This window comes from Danio rerio, chromosome 10 (genome assembly GCF_052040795.2).
Source record: "Danio rerio strain M-AB ecotype USA chromosome 10, GRCz13ab, whole genome shotgun sequence".
Classification (NCBI taxonomy): Eukaryota; Metazoa; Chordata; class Actinopteri; order Cypriniformes; family Danionidae; genus Danio; species Danio rerio.
In genome coordinates this window covers 42,847,357-42,865,906 of record NC_141030.1, presented here as the reverse complement: position 1 = coordinate 42,865,906, position 18,550 = coordinate 42,847,357, and the positions used below count along the sequence as shown (strand labels likewise).

Genomic DNA, 18,550 nt, shown 5'->3' with positions numbered 1-18,550 from the left:
ATATAATGTGGCAATGAGCTCATAAGTCTATGGCCATATCAGAGGTCGCGTTAGACTTTCCCATTGTCCGTCGTTTTGACGGAGAGGGTTGTAAAATTTCCGTCATAACTTTTTATTGATCGTTATTTAATTTGCAGACTTTCTGATCACCTTTTCCATTCATATTTTAATAATAAAACTTGCACGACGAGCATATAGGCTAATTTATTAATTTATTTATTTGAGAAATGAACAATACCTCAAATCTGCCTTAACTCATATCTTCCTCCTGCGTCGACCTGATCTGGGTGCTTGCCTGTGCGTAATCAAACGCATTAAGGGAGACTTAAGCCTGGTTTACACTTCTGCGTCAAGTGACCGGCGTGACCCACAGCGCATGCATCGCGCGTAGCTGTGCATTTATACTTCTGCGCACTGTCTCTGTTGGTCTGCATTAACACTTCCGAAACGCTAGTTGGCAGTGAGGTGTAAATGTTACTCTGTGTTGAGTTTCTTCTCTGCTGATTTGCTTTTCCTGAACACTTCCTGAATGTACAAGTGGCTCAAACTCGCTCATTTTAAGGCAGGAACCGGCGGACGTGCAACAACTTTAACTATGAGGTAAATACAAAACAAAACTTTCCATCAGGAGCTCCTTCACGGGACTCCACACTTGTAAACAATCGCTCCATTGGGCTCGTGTCCAGCTCGCGTCATTCGCGCGGCTCTCGGACCCGCCCAGACTCGTCAGCGCTACCAAGCCGACCAATCACAGAGCTTACGATACGCGTCGTTGCGACGTGTAGTTAAAATTTTTGAGAGGTGCACGTCAGCGACGCCGACGGCCACGGCGAAGGGCTATGCGTCAGCGCCGTAGCATACGCCGGCGTTAAATGCAGAAGTATAAATCAGCCTTTAGGGGGCATGCCTCTGAGTCCGGTAGTGCTCACAACGCACTCCAACGTACACCAGATAGCAAAATACACTCGGGCCAGTTTTGGCTAGATTCTCACCTGCCGGAGACTCCAGCTGCCTCACTCTGGCCAGATGCCTGTGGACTCATTGCTTGATGCGGCGGCCGTAATAAGCGAGCCGAGGCTGCCGCATCCGAGCCAGAATCGGCCCTTGAGTAATGTGCGCTGCGGCCCGGAGCTGGCGCGACTCAGTCTTCATATACCTTCATATAAAACCTTTTGGTATTACATTGGTACTTGATACATGATATTACAACCATTTGAGTTGATATAATAGCAAACGCAGGCTATAATGTAAACACAAATTGTAGGCACTGCGTTTAACCTTTGAATAAAATGAAAACAGCATACATATTCTAAAACAAAAATAATATATCAAATAATATATAATAAATAATAAATTTAATTAATAGATAATAAATAATCAAACAAAGGACAAAATAAATAATAATAAACGTTTATTGATTGCAAAAAACAAATAATACTAAAAATGAATAAATTATTTTGTAGTTCACCAGAACATCAGTATAAAAACAATAAACCTGACCTCATTGCTAGCTGCCGCTTGGTTTTATCGTTCTTCATCGTCCACTGCATCACTTCCTCTTTTTTTCACCTTTATCATTAATATCACAACTATTTGGCCGTTTAAAGAAACTTCTCACACTCAGCTGCTGTGACATTTTTGCAAAGAGGAGACAAAACAAGGGCAATCGCCATCAGCTGGACAGGAGTGGAAATCATAGTTAGCTACAAATTACAATAGATCACCCTTGGCATAATCCGTCAAAATGATGGATCATCTTCAGATTTTTCGTCACTGATGAAAAAAATCCGTCAATGACAGAAAATATTCGGTAAACGCGACCTCTGGCCATATTCATCTATGTAAACACACGAAAACAATGTTATACCAGACACTGTAAGGCCGTACTCACACTAGGTACAGTTGCCTCGAACCGGGCCAAAGCACGCTTGTCCCCCCTCCCGTCTCCCCCGACGGCCCGCGCTCACACCACAAACGGGCTTCGGCACGCTTACATCATCGCTGCTGGGCTGTTCAGTGAGAAGTGCTCTCTCACTCAGCCGCACAGAGGAGATTTCTCTAGTTATATCGTTTCAGTCGTTTGATATGCCGTCAAATATTTCGCCAAACAGTCCTTAGGGATGCGGGGACACGCAGGCAGATATTTCGCCGAACAGATCCGCCACTTTTGGCGCTCATAAACAATCATAAAGCTCTCGTGCTGCAGGAATGAGGAGGTCTGCTGAAGGCGCGCAGCTGTCGTGAAGTGAGGAGTTTGCGTCTTTAATAAACAACGGCAGTTTGAGTTCACTGAACAGTAAGAATGATTAATAAATCCATATGAAACAGCCCCTTAAAAGTCACGTCTCGCTTTCAGTTTCGGGCTTTGTCGCGTTTTGCACTCACACACAAGCGTACCGCGCCAAAGCCCAAGTGAACCGCGCTCAGGCACACCTCTCAGGCACACCTCCGTGCTTGAGCCCGATTCAGCGCACTCACACTTCTCAAAGGATCCGGGAAACAGGCCTGGGCACGGTACGGATGGCATAGTGTGAGTAGGCCCTAAAAAGCTCATTCCCAGCCACTAGACTTTTCTGACAGGGGATTCAAGTGCCATCGAGTGTCAGATGTGAAAGCATGCTGTGGGACTACTATGCTGGAGTTATCATTATGTATTATACAGTGGGGAAAATAAGTATTGAAGATGTCATTATTTTCCCTGGGAATATTATTTCTAAATGAGCTGTTGATAAAGAATTGAACCAGATTTTGGTAAAAATACAAACAATACAAACATAAAGATAAAACTAAACAAGTCTAAAAATGAGTTGTGTAATAACAATGGAAGTACTGAACTACTGAAACGTATTTAATACTTTATATAAAAGAGCAGCTTAAATACGCCACTCATATGGAGAATGAAGTCATTTGCATTGCTCAGGTGTGAGTTTTTTACAGACTTCAACAGAGTGATTAAATCTTGTTGATTCTGTGGGTCTCGTCTATTAAATCTGGGCTTTAATTCGTATTTTCTATTGGATTCAAGTCAGGGGTCTGTTCTTCGTATGTGGATTACTCAGTTAGCTGGATTTGGATGTTGACGATTTAACACGATCCAGGATTGTTTCGTTCTTCAAAGCTGATCCGAGAGTTGTTGTCATAGCAACAGTTCTGCTAGCTCAAACCTGGTCAGGAGCAGGTTCAATTCATATAAACAAGATTAGATCGGGTCAGTTAAAGTTAAATATTTATGTATATATATCAATGAAACTTCATTAATGAAACTGCAATCTGCACCCCCGAAATGAAAGTACAAAGACTGCCACCTGGTGGTGCAAAAAGAAAACATATTGATATTAACTTTTTAGGACCACTTTAGTACAATTTGTGTATGATAATAGAAATGCACAATATGTGATACATTTATGCAGTCATAAACATGTTTTGACAGTTAATATGATGGTGATTTGATGCTTCACAAAAGTTGCAGACGCCTTTACCAATATGACACATGAAAGGGCCAAGCATGCAGCCCACAACAAGGTGGAAAGTTACTGTGTACCATATTTAACAAACCGTTTACTGCAAATTTTACGTAATTGTGCTCACATGGATAATTGAATATTAAGCAGATGATGTCATTACGCTGCTGTGTCGTCAGCCAATCGTTGCATTGCTGATCATGATTTCGAGGATCGATAGATCTGTCCTTCACAACACATGCAGCGATCTCAGATCAGTTTATCCAGACATTTTAATCTGATTCACAAAGTTGTTTGAAGAACCAAATTAGCCAGAGATCAGTTATCAAGATGAACAGATCCAGGATCTGTCAAATCATTTTGGATCATTTAAGCGAGGTACGAAGAACAGACCCCAGTTGATTGGCTGGGCCATTATACAGCCCCAAATAAAAGCATTTCAAAGTTCCTTGGCTGTGTTTTGGATCATTGTCTTGCTGAAATGTCTACCCTGGTTTCATCTTCATCCTCCTGCGAATATTTATGCATTCATAAGAAGCTGATATTCATTTACAGTGAGGAAGGGCAGAGGGTTGCTGAAGAACTACTGAGAGATTTCAGCTGCTTTCTGGGCTTTCACTGCCTTTCTAAACCTCCCTTTTTTCATGTGTTCAATACTTTCTCCCTTCGTCATTTCATTTTACTATGCATAACTTCATTTGTAAACTAATCTATCTTTGCATTTATGGATTTCTTTGGTTGCTACCAACGTCTGGCGAAAATTTCAAGTCAATAGCACCTTCAGAAATATGTTTTCTAAGAAAAATGGTGGCGTGTTCAATACTTATTTTCCCTGTTGTAGACAGCAAAATTTAGCTGAGTTTTTTTAATCATTTAAAAAAAAGCAAGACCGTAAAACATGTACTGTTATGCATGTATTAAAACTTATGCTTGTTTGTTGTAAAAAAACACACACAAAAAAACCTCCTGACTCGCATGTGCAGCCATTGCTGTTGTAGCTGGTGTATTCTGGGAAATTTTTGTTGGTTTCTAGCGTGGTCTTGGAAAATCTCAGTTTCAAGGGCTGTGTAGCCTTTCCCCTTAGCTCTACTTGTTTAAGCTAAAGAAAATTGAGACACCCCGACCCCTTCACATTATTGCACTAAACTAAGGGGCTAATAGGTTAAGAGGTAGAATTGGCTCAGTGGTTAGCACTGTCGCCTCACAGCAAGAAGATCGTTGGTTCGAGTCCTGGCTTGTCACGATCACCATATGTCATGTTTAGGAACTACAAATCCGATTAGACCATGTCCCACACACACACACACACACACACACACACACACCGTGGCCGTAGTGTATGAGTGTGAATGAGTGTATATGGGTGTTTTCCAGTACTGGGTTGCAGCTGGAAGGGCATCGGCTGTGTAAAACATATGTTGGAATAGTTGGCGGTTCATTCCATTGTGGCAACCTCTAATTAAAAAGGGACAAAGCTGAAGGAAAATAAACAAATGGATAAAAAAACAAGTTTCCACCAAACTAAAGTAAGAAAATCAAACATTTATTTGACTTTTGTATCTATTTGAACTCTATGATCCCTTACTATCCAGGGGCCTCATGTACGAAGACTTGCGTGGAAATCTTACTAAAACATTGCGTACGCACAAAGCTGTAAATGTGCGTACGCAGAAAAAATTTCAGATGTATGAAACACTGCGTACGCGGAATCTCACGCATATTCTTTTGTACATCTGAATGAACGTGAAACTGAGCGCAACATGCACGAGCACAAAACCCCTCCCTGCCTCCTCCCCCGTATGAATATGCTAATGACTATGCTAATTGCAAAACCCAACGAAAAAGCAATGGAAAAAGCAAGCAAAAAGAGAAACTTTGAACAGAATGTGAATTGGAGGTGCTGCTTTCGGAGGTAGACCGGAGAAAAGCGGTGTTATTTGCAAGTTTGTTCTTCGGAATTAACAACAAAAGAAAAAAATAGAGTGGGAGAGTTTAGCTGATGCGGTCAACACAGTTGGGTCTGAACATATCGCAGTGAGTGCATTAAAAAAAACAAATAGTGTGGTTTATACCTGTAAAATGTTACAGGACGCCTAGCAGTCTCAGTGGCGCGCTCGTAAGACGCTTGTGATCGTGAATTGATACGTTCGAGCATGAACGCAGCTCGAATCCAGTGTCTAAAAAACTCTTTCTTGTTTTTTCCCGCGCTACATATCAGATTTTGCCAACTATTTATCACGAGAAAGACAAGTAGGCATCATCAATAAGTTCATATCAATAAGCATCATATTTTATTTGCACATTTATTGAATGGAAATGTTTCTGATTCACGCATGCAAATTCATCTTCAGATAGTGTCTTTATAGCAATGTGCGTGCAGTAGATAGCTCAGATTACATTGGAAAAACAGGCGACTGCTGCAAATTGTGCTTTAATGTTTAGCTGGTCAAATGTATGGTATGGAAACCTTATATACCTGCTGAACCCGTCTCATACAGCTGCCATTGCAAGGCTCAGACACTTTGTAGAGAGGAATTTAACACAACTGCCTCTAGGAGTTGCCAATGGAAATAAAACAGACACGCACAAAAAATGTGCGTACGCCTGCCAGAAAGCTGCCGTGAACCTGCGCACATTCCCACGTTCAGTTCATTGTTAGTAAATCCAAACGTGAGCGATTCTGAGCGTGAAACCTGGCGTACGCAAAGTTTTTGTGCGTACGCAGCGTTGATACATGAGGCCCCAGATCATTACACAAAGATTCATATGGACAAATAAAAAGCTTTACAAGCGGTGTTATTTCCACTGTGTTTATTCCCGGTTTGCATTTTGTACAGGTTGTCTTTGAGTTTGCATCTCATAAAAAAGTCAGAAGTCTGCAGCCTTAAGGGTTTTTGTTGTGGTTTGAATGTTAAATTACACACGTCCTCAGCACCTATTTAAAAGAACAAAAAAAAAAACCCTTAAAGCTTCATCATTGAGTCCATGTGAGTTCTAGTGCTTACATCCATATGCTGATCTTTTTACAACCTTCAAGCATTACTCAGCAATTTTATGCATGACAGAGCGTATAATTCGGCCAGAACATTCCCAGAGACTGTCTCCTTAAATACACCCTCGCTAACTAAAGCCCCCATCAGCGCTAAATTAACCCTTGTAGATCAAAACGCAACTATCAAGTAAACAACTGCAGTAATTGTTTCTCAAAGACAACAGTGAGATTAGAGGAGAGCGAATGGAAGCGGCAGTAATTTGTCATGTTTCCGTTTTATTTCTGTGATACACAAAGTCAGAGATATTAATATAAACCAAACCTTCTCTCAGCTAATAAAAAAAGATAGCTGCATTGAAAACAGGGAAATAGTGTTGTTAATTACTGAATTAATTAATTACAAAGAAAATATGCGAGTAACACTTTGAGGTTGAAAAAACAGAATAAAGTACAGTATTTTTTTGTAAAGCATTCCACATGAAAAAATGCTATAGTAATTTATAGTGGGGGCGGTACGGTGGCATTGCAACTGTTGCCTCATAGCAGGAAGGTTATAGAATGCTGATAATAGAAAATTATATATATATTTATATATATATATATATATATATATATATATATATATATATATATAGATAGATAGATAGATAGATAGATAGATAGATAGATAGATAGATAGATAGATAGATAGATAGATAGATAGATAGATGAGCAGTATCACACGAGTAGCAGTGAGTGTGAGTTTGCAACCCGCAGGCGTTTACAGACTATATCAAAGAGGGGGGTGGGTGAAATTAAGGGATTTTTTTTAGGAAGAAATCAAAACGGGATGGTTGCGGGAGACTGGTCTGAAATCTGGGATCCTCCCATGAAAAACGAAAGTGTTGGCAGGTATGCTTACTACTTTTACCAGTTAACAGTAATAATATTTGACTAGATATTTTTCAAGACACTTCTACAGCTCAAAGTGACATTTAAAGGATTAACTAGGTTAGGTTAACTAGGCAGGTTAGGGTAATTAGGCAAGTTATTGTAAAACGATGGTTTGTTCTGTAGGCTATCGAAAAAATATATAGCTTAAAGGGGCTAATAATTTTGTCCCTAAAAAGGGTTTTAAAAACGGCTTTTATTCTAGCTGAAATAAAACAATTAAGACTTTCTCTGGAAGACAAAGTATTATCAGTCATACTGTGAAAATGTCCTTGCTCTGTTAAACATCATTTGGGAAATATTTAAAAAAGAAGAAAGAAATCCAAAGAGGGCTAATAATTCTGACCTCAACTGTAGATTAGTTTTTTCATATCAAACTCAAATGGTTTGTAGTAATTGGTTTCCTCAAATGGTTTGAGTTGCCTTAACTTATTGGGCTTTACAGTAGTCAGTTGGCTTGAGTTTTCTTCATTTATCAGGTTTTACTGTGCTCAAATTGCTTCGTTTACTCAAATGCATTAGGTTCACTGTACTCATTAGGATTCGTTTTTGAACTTAAATGGTTTGTTGCATTCGATTTCGTCAAATGGTTTGAGTTATCTTAACTTTTTGGGTTTTACAGTGTTCATAAATAAAGGTTTAAATAAGCATTTTATACAAACATTTCAGAGAAAGTTGGACCTTCAAAAATTGATTGGAGACAGAAGTGGGCCCCGAGGTGGAAAAAGGTTGAGAACCTCTGCTTTAAAGTGCTCTATTGTCTGGGTTGGTGTTGTATATTAAGCTACAAAAATATTGTAATAAACTGCCAGTGCATTTTCTGTAATTTTACAGACTCATTTCTCTCTGTATGATTTCTTATACATTATATTATTTCAAACGACTAAACGTCAATAACAGTCACTTTGTTAAACTGTAGAGCTGAATTTTCAACATCAAAAGTCGACAGAGCAGAAATCATTCATTTTCTTTTCGGCTTAGTTCCTTTTTTTATTTGGGGGCGCCACACTTATCCAGCATATGTTTTATGCAGCGGATGCCCTTCCAGCTGCAACCCATCCCTGGAAAATATTCACATACACACACACACACACTATTTAGATTACCCGGTTCACCTGTACCACATGTCTTTGGACTGTTGGGGAAACCGGAGCACCCGGAGCAACCCCACGCCTACACGGGGTGAACATGCAAACTCCACACAGAAATGCCAACTGACCCAGCTGAGGCTCGAACCAGCGACCTTCTTGCTATGAGGTGAAAATGCTACCCACTGCGCCACCGTGCTGCCCCCAGAGCAGAAATCAACCTCCCAATTCACAATTGTAAATAAATGAAAAAACACTTGTGAATCACAAAAATACGGAAACAGATTATTTATTTATTTATTTTTTACAGTGTTTTACACTTTTAATGAGTAGTTGTATTTTTGCTAAAGCGTATTTTTTAATCTAATGCAAGGGAGGTTGTGAGTCTGTCAAGCATGTGTGTGTGTGTGTGTGTGTGAAAATAATTCTTTCATTCTTAGATGCATTTTAAGTAATTGGATTTCTTTTAATGGTGGATGACAGAGGTAAAAAGTGCAGCACGAAGCAAAACAAAAGTGAGACATTATCAAGCCCACCTTCTCTCACCTGCTCGGCCGTCCCACGGGAAATTACCCGATTACATCTCAAAGTGCAGATAATCAATAATAATCTACTTCTTAATTAAAGTGGACCGTGTTTCAAGAAGCGCCATTAAAGCAAACCGCCAGATCCATAGTGATTAGGTCCGAGTGTGTGTTTGAAGAGGTAATTGTGTGCTGTGTACTCTTCCAGATCGGGGCACTGTGCAGATCGCAGGGGGAAATCAGACCAAAATGCTGGGTGTTCAGACGCAGTTTAGCTGTTTGGCCGCGGGCTGGTACCCCGAGCCCAACATGTCCTGGTCTGTGAACGGAGAGACTCAATTCTGCAACAAAAGTTCCGTCACACAGGGAGGACTGTATAACTCCAGCTGCACGCTCACACTCACGGCCAGCAAAAACTCAACTGTACAGTGTCTGGCTGCTATACCTGCCCTGAACACACCAGACAGCAACACTGTATTCCTGACTGTTGGTAAGAACAATTAACTTTTCTTTCATTTTAATGAGCAAGGCCATCTGAAAGTTGTTTTAATATATCATTTTAATAATTGTATATAATAATTGTTATAATAATAATTTGATTTAATAATCAAATGTTGACTACACTACCTGATGAAACTCGTCATCGATCCCAGTTGTAAGAGCAACAAATAATAACTTGACTTCTAGTTGATCATTTGGAAAAGTGGCAGAAGATCGAATTTTTAGATGAATCATCTGTTGAGCTGCATCCCAAGCATCTCAAATACTGCAGAAAACCTATTGGAACCCACATGGAGCCAAGATTCTCACAGAAATCATTCAAGTTTGGTGAAGGAAAAATCATGGTTTGGGGTTACATTCAGTATGGAGATCTGCAGAGTGGATGGCAACATCAACAGCCTGAGGTATCAAGACATTTGTGCTGCCTGTTACATTACAAACCACAGAAGAGGAAAATTCTTCAGCAGGATAGCGCTCCTTCTCATACTTCAGCCTCCACTTCAAAGTTCCTGAAAGCAAAGAAGGTCATGGTGCTCCAAGATTGGCCAGCCCAGTCACCAGACATGAACATTAATGAGCATGTCTGGGGTAAGAGGAAGGAGGAGGCATTGAAGATGAATCCAAAGAATCTTGATGAACTCTGGGAGTCCTGCATGAACGATTTCTTTGCCATTCCAGATGACTTTATTAATAAGTGATTTGAGTCATTGCAGAGATGTATGGATGCAGTCCTCCAAGCTCATGGGAGTCAGACACAATGTTCATTTTTCTTCCACTGCACCATGACTTTATATTCTATACTGGACATTATTTCAGTTAGGTGACAAGACTATTGTCTTAGCAAAGTCAGAACTTACTGTCCTATTTATAGAATTCAAAATCAAGACATGATCATATTTTAAGATGTGCCTTTCATATAAGCCACTTCTGATACCAAATAATCAACTAGAAGTCAAGTTATTATTTGTTGTTTCTAAAACTTGGGAAGGCGAGCAGACTTTTGTCCGGTAGTGTATACACAGCTGAGGGCAAAATCATTAGCCCTCCTCTGAAATATTTATTATTTTTTAAGTATTTCCCAAGTGATATTTAATGGAGCAACACCATTTTCGCAATGTTTCTGATATCATTTTTTCTTCTGGAGAAAGTCTGATTTGTTTTATTTCAGCTAGATTAAAAGCAATTTCATAAAACCATTTTAAGGTTAATATTTTTAGCCCTCTTTAGCAATATTTGTTTTTGATTGTCTACTGAACAAACCATCATTACACATTATTACCTGCCTTATTACCCTAACCTGCCTAGTTAACATAATTAACCTAGTTAAGCCTTTAAATGTCACTTTAAGCCGTATTCTACTAGTATCTTGAAAAATGTGTGGTCAAACATTATATGCTGTAATCATGGCAAAGATAAATCAATTATTAAAACTATTATGTGTAGAAATGTGTTGAAAAACAATCTCTCCATTTAACAGCATTTGGGAAATATTTGAAAATGAATACAAATTTCTCAGGAGGGCTAATGATTTAGTCTTCAATTGTATTGAAATAGGAAGCTGTCGAACTAAACTTGCACACATACATTTTCATTTTTTTTGTCATTATTAGTGCTCAGCATATATAAGTATTTACCTCACAAATCTCTCTTTTAAATTCATATTTTTAATAGGAAGCTATACAATATTATATTTGTGCATATACATTAGATTAGTCAGTACTGAAGCCAAATCTGAAACTTATCTAACAAAACAACTTACGGTAACGCTGCAAAAACTAGTACGCCCAAGTGTAGATGTTATAGAATATTTTAAATACAAATAAAAAAAAAGAGGAAAAATCAAGAGAAGCAAAATAATTGAAAAATCTAGTTGAAATTTTGTAGGTTGTAAGTATTTTATTTATTTATTTATATATATTTTTGCAATATTTGGCTTGAATTTAATTGAATTATCTTTCAAGTTCTAAATATGTTTGGTGACTAAAATATTATTTTAATAGATATATCTGATTAATAAATCTGTTTTGTTTAAATGCACCAAAATATATCGCCTATATTCACTGAGAAATGAATAAAAAAAAAAATTCAAAATGGGCTGTACTCAATTATGCTGAGCACTGTACATCTTTTGGTTGTTTTCTTTCCACTGGTCTGAAACAACAATCCAAGTAGCCCAAAATCTCAAAACTGACCAGTGAATCATGCTATAAAGCGATTACTTCAGCAACCGCTAGAGGGCAGCGCAAACACCAGTACCGCCACGTGAAGTGTATTATTTTAATCAGAGATGTTTGCATTTTCTCTGTTTAGCACATAATGAAGCGATTCTCTTCTATCTTTCTGTTCAAGTAAAAAAAGACCAGACAGTGTTGATCGCTATCACCGTTGCCTTCAGTGCTGCTGCTCTACTGTTTCTCATCATCTATGGCATCATTTTCTTCTGCAGGAGAAAGAAGAAAAGTGAGTACCTGTGGGGATGAAGCACAATTCTGCTTTAGTGCATGTTAAATAACAATAAACACTGTAAAAAAGGAAAAAAATTTCAGTGCTAATATCTAAATATTAAATAAATAATGTTACTTACTTACTGTAAACATTATTGATTAGCGATTTGATCTGCAGCATAATAGATTTACAACATACATATCATACCACACACTTAAGACGAACATTAAACAACGTTAATAGTACTAAAACCAGTGGTATAGTACCAACCTATTCCCATTAAAACTCAGCAAATCAATCACACAAGGAACAAATGAACATTGAAATCTGTTGGTCCTTCACTGTAAAACCCAAAAAGTGAAAATAACACCAACCTTTTGAGGAAACTGATTGCAACAAACCATTTAAGTTCAAAAACTAATCCTTATGAGTACTGTGAACTTAATCCATTTGAGTAAACGAAGCAATTTGAGCACAGTAAAACCCAATAAATGAAGAGAACTCAAACCAACTGAGTACTGTAAAACCCAATAAGTTAAGGCAACTCAAAACGTTTGAGGAAACTGATTACTACAAACCATTTGAGTTAAAAAAACTAATCTGTATGAGTACTGTGAACTTACTCCGTTTAAGGTGACTTAATAAGGAATTTAATTAAGTCATTACCTTCGACACTGAGTTCAAAACTCTTTTCAAATGAGTAGCATTAACTTTCAGTCAATTTTGAGGTAACTACACTCATTTCATTTGATAAAGTTGACTGTCGGGTTTACAGTGTTTCCAAAGGGACCCTACACTGAGATAGCACCTGGGTTTCACACAAATTGGATAACCCAGACGAAATATTTGTAATTTAAATAGCACCTAGTCTACCCTAGATTATATTAAAAATTTAAAAATTTATTTATTTTTATTATTTTAAATTATTTTATAAAAATTATTATAATAATTCACTTTATTTATTGTTAAGTAAAATGACTCAATTTAGTTCGAGTTTTTTTTAAATAGAAAAACAATAAAAAACAAAACACGAACCATATATTGTTCATCATTTTAATCTATCCAATCATTCCTTTCTTCTTTCTCCAGAATCGAGCTACCAAGAGGAGGTCAGAAGGTGAGAAATGAGCTCCTGTGTTTTCTTTTTAAGACTGGCTGAAAATGCTAATTTCTTATCATTATAATTAACAGATAATTTCTGTTAAACTCTTTATGATTGTGAGTGGTTTGCTAAAAGGTCTGGGCGCTTGTTTCAGGGCGCGGGTTCAGTCCCAGGCCAGGATTTCAGCCATAGAAGAAGTGCGAGGAAGGGACAACCGAGGATATATAACAGATGGACGTGACCGTGCGTATGCATATGCAAACATAAAAGGTGGTGGGGAATTTAACATATCATAAACTAAAAGCAACTCATATAATACAGGTCATGTTTTTTCCTGGGAATAATATTTCTGATGGAGCTGTTGACATGGAGTTGAACCAGATTTTGGTAAAAACAATAAACCAAAACAATACAAAGGTAAAAATAAAACTAAGCAAAACAATCTGTGTAAAAATCTTGATGCTTCTGTGGGTCTCGCCTATTTAATCTGATCTTTAATTTATATTTTCTATTGGATGCAAGTCAGGTTATTGGCCTGGCCATTCTACAGCTTGTTTTTCTTTCTCTGAAAGCATTTGAGAGTTTCCTCGACTGTGTTTTGCATCATTGTCTTGCTGAAATGTCCACCCTGGTTTCATCTTCATCCTCCTGTTAATGTAGATGTTTTACTGAAGCAGCTGATGTTTATTTACATTGAGGAAAGGCAGAGGGTTGCTGAAGAACTACTGAGAGATTTCAGCCGCTGTCTGGGCTGTCACTGCCATTCCACACCTCCCTTTCCTCATGTGTTCAATACTTCTTCCTGGTGTCATTTTACTTTATTACACAAAACTTTATTTGTAAACTAATTAGGTTTGATTTCTTTGGATTTCTTTGGTTGTTACCAACATTCGGGGAAGATTTCAAGTCAACAGCACCTTTTATAGGTTTTCTGTGTGTTTAATACTTATTTTCATCGCTGTAAATTCAGTTGAGGACAAACTTTTCTGTGAAATGTTTATTCTTTTTAAAATATTTCCTAAGTGATGTCAGTGTTTATATATATTTGAATTACATGGTATTATCACACACACATACTGTATTTTACAGCACCGCATTTATGTGGTAATTTAAGTAAAAAACATCATCGACATTTTCACAGTATTTCCTATAATATTTTTTCTGTAGAATTTTCTTTTAGTTTCGCTGGAATAAAATCAGTTAAATTTTTTTTAAAACAATTTTTAAGGTCATATTATTAGCCCCCTTCAGAAATTGGTTTTATTTTTAAAATTGTCTACTGAACAAACTTGCCTAATTAAACTAGTTAAGCCTATACATGTCATTTTAAGTTGAATACTAGTATCTTGAAAAGTATCTAGTAAAATATGTCATCATGGCAAAGAAAATAAATTTCTTTTTAGAAATTAGCAACACAATCTCACGGCAATTCATATCTTTTTGATTTAGTGGCTAATTCGTATAAATTCGTACGATCTAATTCATTCAATTTAGTACGATTTGCTCATCACCCAATGACAGTTGGGGTTAGGGGTGGGGTTGAGTGCCAAGCCTCCTTTTTAAAATCGTACATTTTCATACGACTGAACTCACTAAACAGCCACTAAACTGACAAAACGTAAAATACTTAAGTTTCCTCATGAGATCAGGCTGTAATTAGTGATTAAAAGTTTTATATTTAGAATTAAAATTTAACAGGGCTAATCTTTTTGACTTTAACTGTATACATGAATGAATATTGGACAACAATTTATTGATTGCATTGAAAAAAATGTAACAATGTGAACAAAAAAGCTTACAAAGCAATGTGACTTATGTGATTATGTTATGTTTTGCTTTTGTTTATTGCAGGACAAAATAATGGCGGCGTCTGGTACACAAAGAATTCCAACAGACTTCAGGTGATGCTTCAGATAGAGCTTGAAGTCAACATGAAAGCAAAACATTACCTATTTACTTCCTTAATATAGCACAATATCTGGTTCTGGTAGTAAAAACAGCATTTATTTTCTTTAAAGGAAAATACATTTTTTCACGACAAGCATATGCTTTGTTTTGAATGCATCAGTTCACATCAATTAAGCTACTTTTTAAGCAATCAACAGGATTTATTTAATTATTTACAATTTTAATGTCTGTTCTGTTTTTTTTATTCCATTTTCATTGACTTCAATAACAAACATAATTCAAAACTACTCAAAAAGACAGTGATAGTAACAATTATAATAACAAAACAGATATTTATATTAAAATATTAAATTATATTTTAAATGCACAGATATTCACAAAATTCATAATACATAACATACATAATAACACAAATACAGCAGGAGGAAAGAAGGAATTGTGTATCCGTTACATTTCCAAAATAGGCGCAGTAACGCAGTAGGTAGTGCTGTCGTCTCACAGCAAGAAGGTCGGTGGTTCGAGCCTTGGCTGGGTCAGTTGGCGTTACTGTGTGGAGTTTGCATGTTCTCCCAGCGTTCGCATGAGTTTCCTCCGGGTGTTTCGGTTTCCCACACAGTCCAACGACATGTGGTACAGGTGAATTGGGTAGTCTAAATTGTCCATAGTGTGAATGAGTGTGTATGGATGTTTCCCAGAGATGGGTTGCAGCTGAAAGGGCATCCGCTGCGTAAAACATGTGCTGGATAAGTTGCCGGTTCATTCCACTGTGGCGACCCCGGATTATCAAAGGGACTAAGCCGAAAAGAAAGTAAATGAATATATTTCCAAAATAATTATTGTAATATTCCAAGAATCGATCCCTTTTCTTGTTTTTATCCAATCTGAGATTTAATAAATACATCAGTTTCAATTGAGGATAATTTTTGTTTGTGAATAAAATGTTTTCCATACAAAATAAAGAAGTTATTAATGTAGTTATCTGGTATATCGGTTTTACCTTTCTGCTAACAAATAATATATCAACAGAATTTATGCAGGAAAACTACATTATCCATAATGCTGTAAGAAAATCCACCAATCAGAGAGTCACAAGTAGTCCTTAGCTCCACCCACTTACATGAAGCTTCATTTTTAAACGATTGTCTTGCATATTTGCACAGCAAAATTGAAATATCTTTATTATATTATATTTGTGTGATTCACAATGCTTCATAGGATTGTAGTTCTTTCCTTAACTAAAGACGTTAAATTTACAGACACTTTTAGCATAGCTTAGCATAGATCATTGAATCGGATTAGACCATTAGCATCTCATTTAAAACAGATTTTTGGTCATTTTCCTATTTAAACCTTGACTGTTTTGTGGTTATATTCTACTAAGGAAAATGAAGCTACTATTTTCTAGGCTGATATGGCTACTCTCATTCTAGTGTAATAATATCCTTGCGTCTGCTGCAGCTAAAATACAGCAGAAAAGTTTTTTGAATATTACGCATAAATGACAGATAGTTCCTTGCCAAATCAGCCTAGAAAATTGCCACTTTTCTTTTTCTGTCAGTCTGAGAACATTACAGAAGAGTCAAGCTTGAATAGGAAAAAAATCAAAACTCTTTTATGAGTGAGATGCTAATGGTCTAATCTGAATTAATGATCTATGCTAAGCTAAGCTAAAAGTGCTCTGTCAGACCCGTAGATCGGCTGAATGGATTAAAAAATGGTAAAAATCGACAGGTTAACTCTGGATGACTTGCAAAATGAGCCTAAAAAGTGTAGTGTACTTTAAACATCTAGTTTTAGTCATAATAATGTTATTTTGCAGAAGTAAATACAGTAGCAAGTAGCATTCATGCTAACCTCAACATTCCCACACATTTATAAGCATGTTTTCTGTTCCTCAGAGCTCCATATGTGATTAATACCTTTGTGTTTTCAGCTGCCCGATGACTTTTTTGGAGATGACCAGAGGAAGCACAGACACATGACCATGGTCTGAGACTAAGACTGACCTGAACATGTTGGATTTTATGGACAGCAGGTGTTCTGGCTCCTTTCTTTTTTTCTTTTTTCCGTTTTATTTCCGATTATAGACAAAAAGGAGCCTGAAGGACGGTTTATCAGCACACAAGCTCCGGGATTTTCTCTGTGGTCTCAGACTTTTGGACCGCACTGAATACGGTTTATTTATTTGCATTTTTGACGTTATGAACTCTCACTTTTCTGAGGGTTCATTAGATAGACATGGGAGGTTTTGTAGCCAAATGAACAAAGCATGAAAAGTAATTTTTTATACATCTACGTGTGTAAAACAAGACGTTTCCACAGCAGGTTTGTTTTGAATCAACAGCATCCTGTTTCCTCCAGAATTACAAAATCATCAGCATATGGCACAACACACCCGTGAGAGTTCTGCTTCCTGTGTTTTTTTTAATAGCCGCTTTCAATTAAAACCAAAGACTTTTCACGAGAAGCCTTCGGAGAGGATTATATTATCACGTCCTGTTTCACTGAGCAATGCATTTAAACTATGAATGCATTTAATCTCCAATATTACATTAATCATGCAGTGAAGTGTCATGGATTAGAACTAAATGAATCAATCACTTATTCAGTGATATCAAATTCAGATTAAAAGTGCAGTTTTAGTTCTTCACATTTTCTCATTTGTGTGGGACTAAAATTGATAAATAAAGAAGATTGAACAAATTATTATTATTATTTTTAAAAAACCTCAATAGTGTTAATGTACTGCTAAATTATTTTAAACAATGCATTTGTAAAAATACATTTTCCAACCTTATTTTTGTCTTGTTTTAAGGATTAACTGCTTAAAATTGTGCTTTATTTGTGACCATGGCCATGAATTTAGTCATATGTGGCAATTTTTTAACCCAGGCTCATTCTGAAAATGCAATGAAAAACTCTTATCAAACCTCTTCAGCTGCTTCAGAACGCAGCAGCACGAGTGGTCTTTAAGGAACCTAAAAGAGCACATGTCACTCCGCTGCTCATCCGTTTGCACTGGCTGCCAGTTGCTGCTCGCATCAAATTCATATCGCTGATGTTTGCTTACAAAGCGACTTCTGGCTTTGCTCCTTTTTATTTGCTCTCGCTCGTGCAGATTTATGTGCCCTCCAGAAACTTGCGTTCTGTGAATGAACCTCGCCTTATGGTTCCATCCCTAAGAGGGAAAAAAACACTTTCCCGAAATCTTGCATTCAATCTTCGCAGTTGGTGGAATGAACTCCCTAACTGCATCAGAATGGCAGAGTCACTCGCTGTCTTCAAGAAATGACTAAAAACTCAACTATAGTCTCCACTTTCCTTCCTAATCTGCAATTGCCTCTCTGGCTATACCACCAACTTTACTCAAAAAAACAACAAAACCTTACATTAATAATGCTTTGCTTCTTAGACTTTACAGACCTGAAACTTGCCTACAGCACTTATTCATTGTTGCTCTTATAGTTGTGTAAATTGCTTCCTTGTCCTCATTTGTAAGTCGCTTTGGATAAAAGCATCTGCTAAATGACTAAATGTAAATGTAAAAAAAAAAGAGTCCTCGTCTAATTTTTACCACATTTTCAGATTTTTAAAAATGA

General features: G+C 37.1%; 1 protein-coding gene across 9 annotated transcripts in view; it reads left to right on the top strand.

Annotated features, from left to right (window-relative positions):
• igsf5a (immunoglobulin superfamily, member 5a) overlaps positions 1-17,748 on the top strand; it is a 59,809-nt gene extending 42,061 nt beyond the window's left edge. For 6 of the 9 annotated variants that reach the window (XM_087271505.1, XM_087271504.1, XM_087271503.1 and 3 more), the window contains 6 exons: positions 9,204-9,485; positions 11,846-11,956; positions 13,031-13,058; positions 13,198-13,286; positions 14,895-14,944; positions 16,885-17,748. In XM_087271505.1, coding sequence (XP_087127631.1) covers positions 9,204-9,485; positions 11,846-11,956; positions 13,031-13,058; positions 13,198-13,286; positions 14,895-14,944; positions 16,885-16,944 — 620 coding nt within the window. In that variant the 3' untranslated portion in view covers positions 16,945-17,748. Of the gene's footprint in view, positions 1-9,203; positions 9,486-11,845; positions 11,957-13,030; positions 13,059-13,197; positions 13,314-14,894; positions 14,945-16,884 lie in introns of all 9 variants that reach the window. The other 3 variants (XM_087271498.1, XM_087271497.1, XM_087271499.1) reach the window with 1 other exon arrangement.
• Positions 17,749-18,550: the final 802 nt, after the last annotated feature.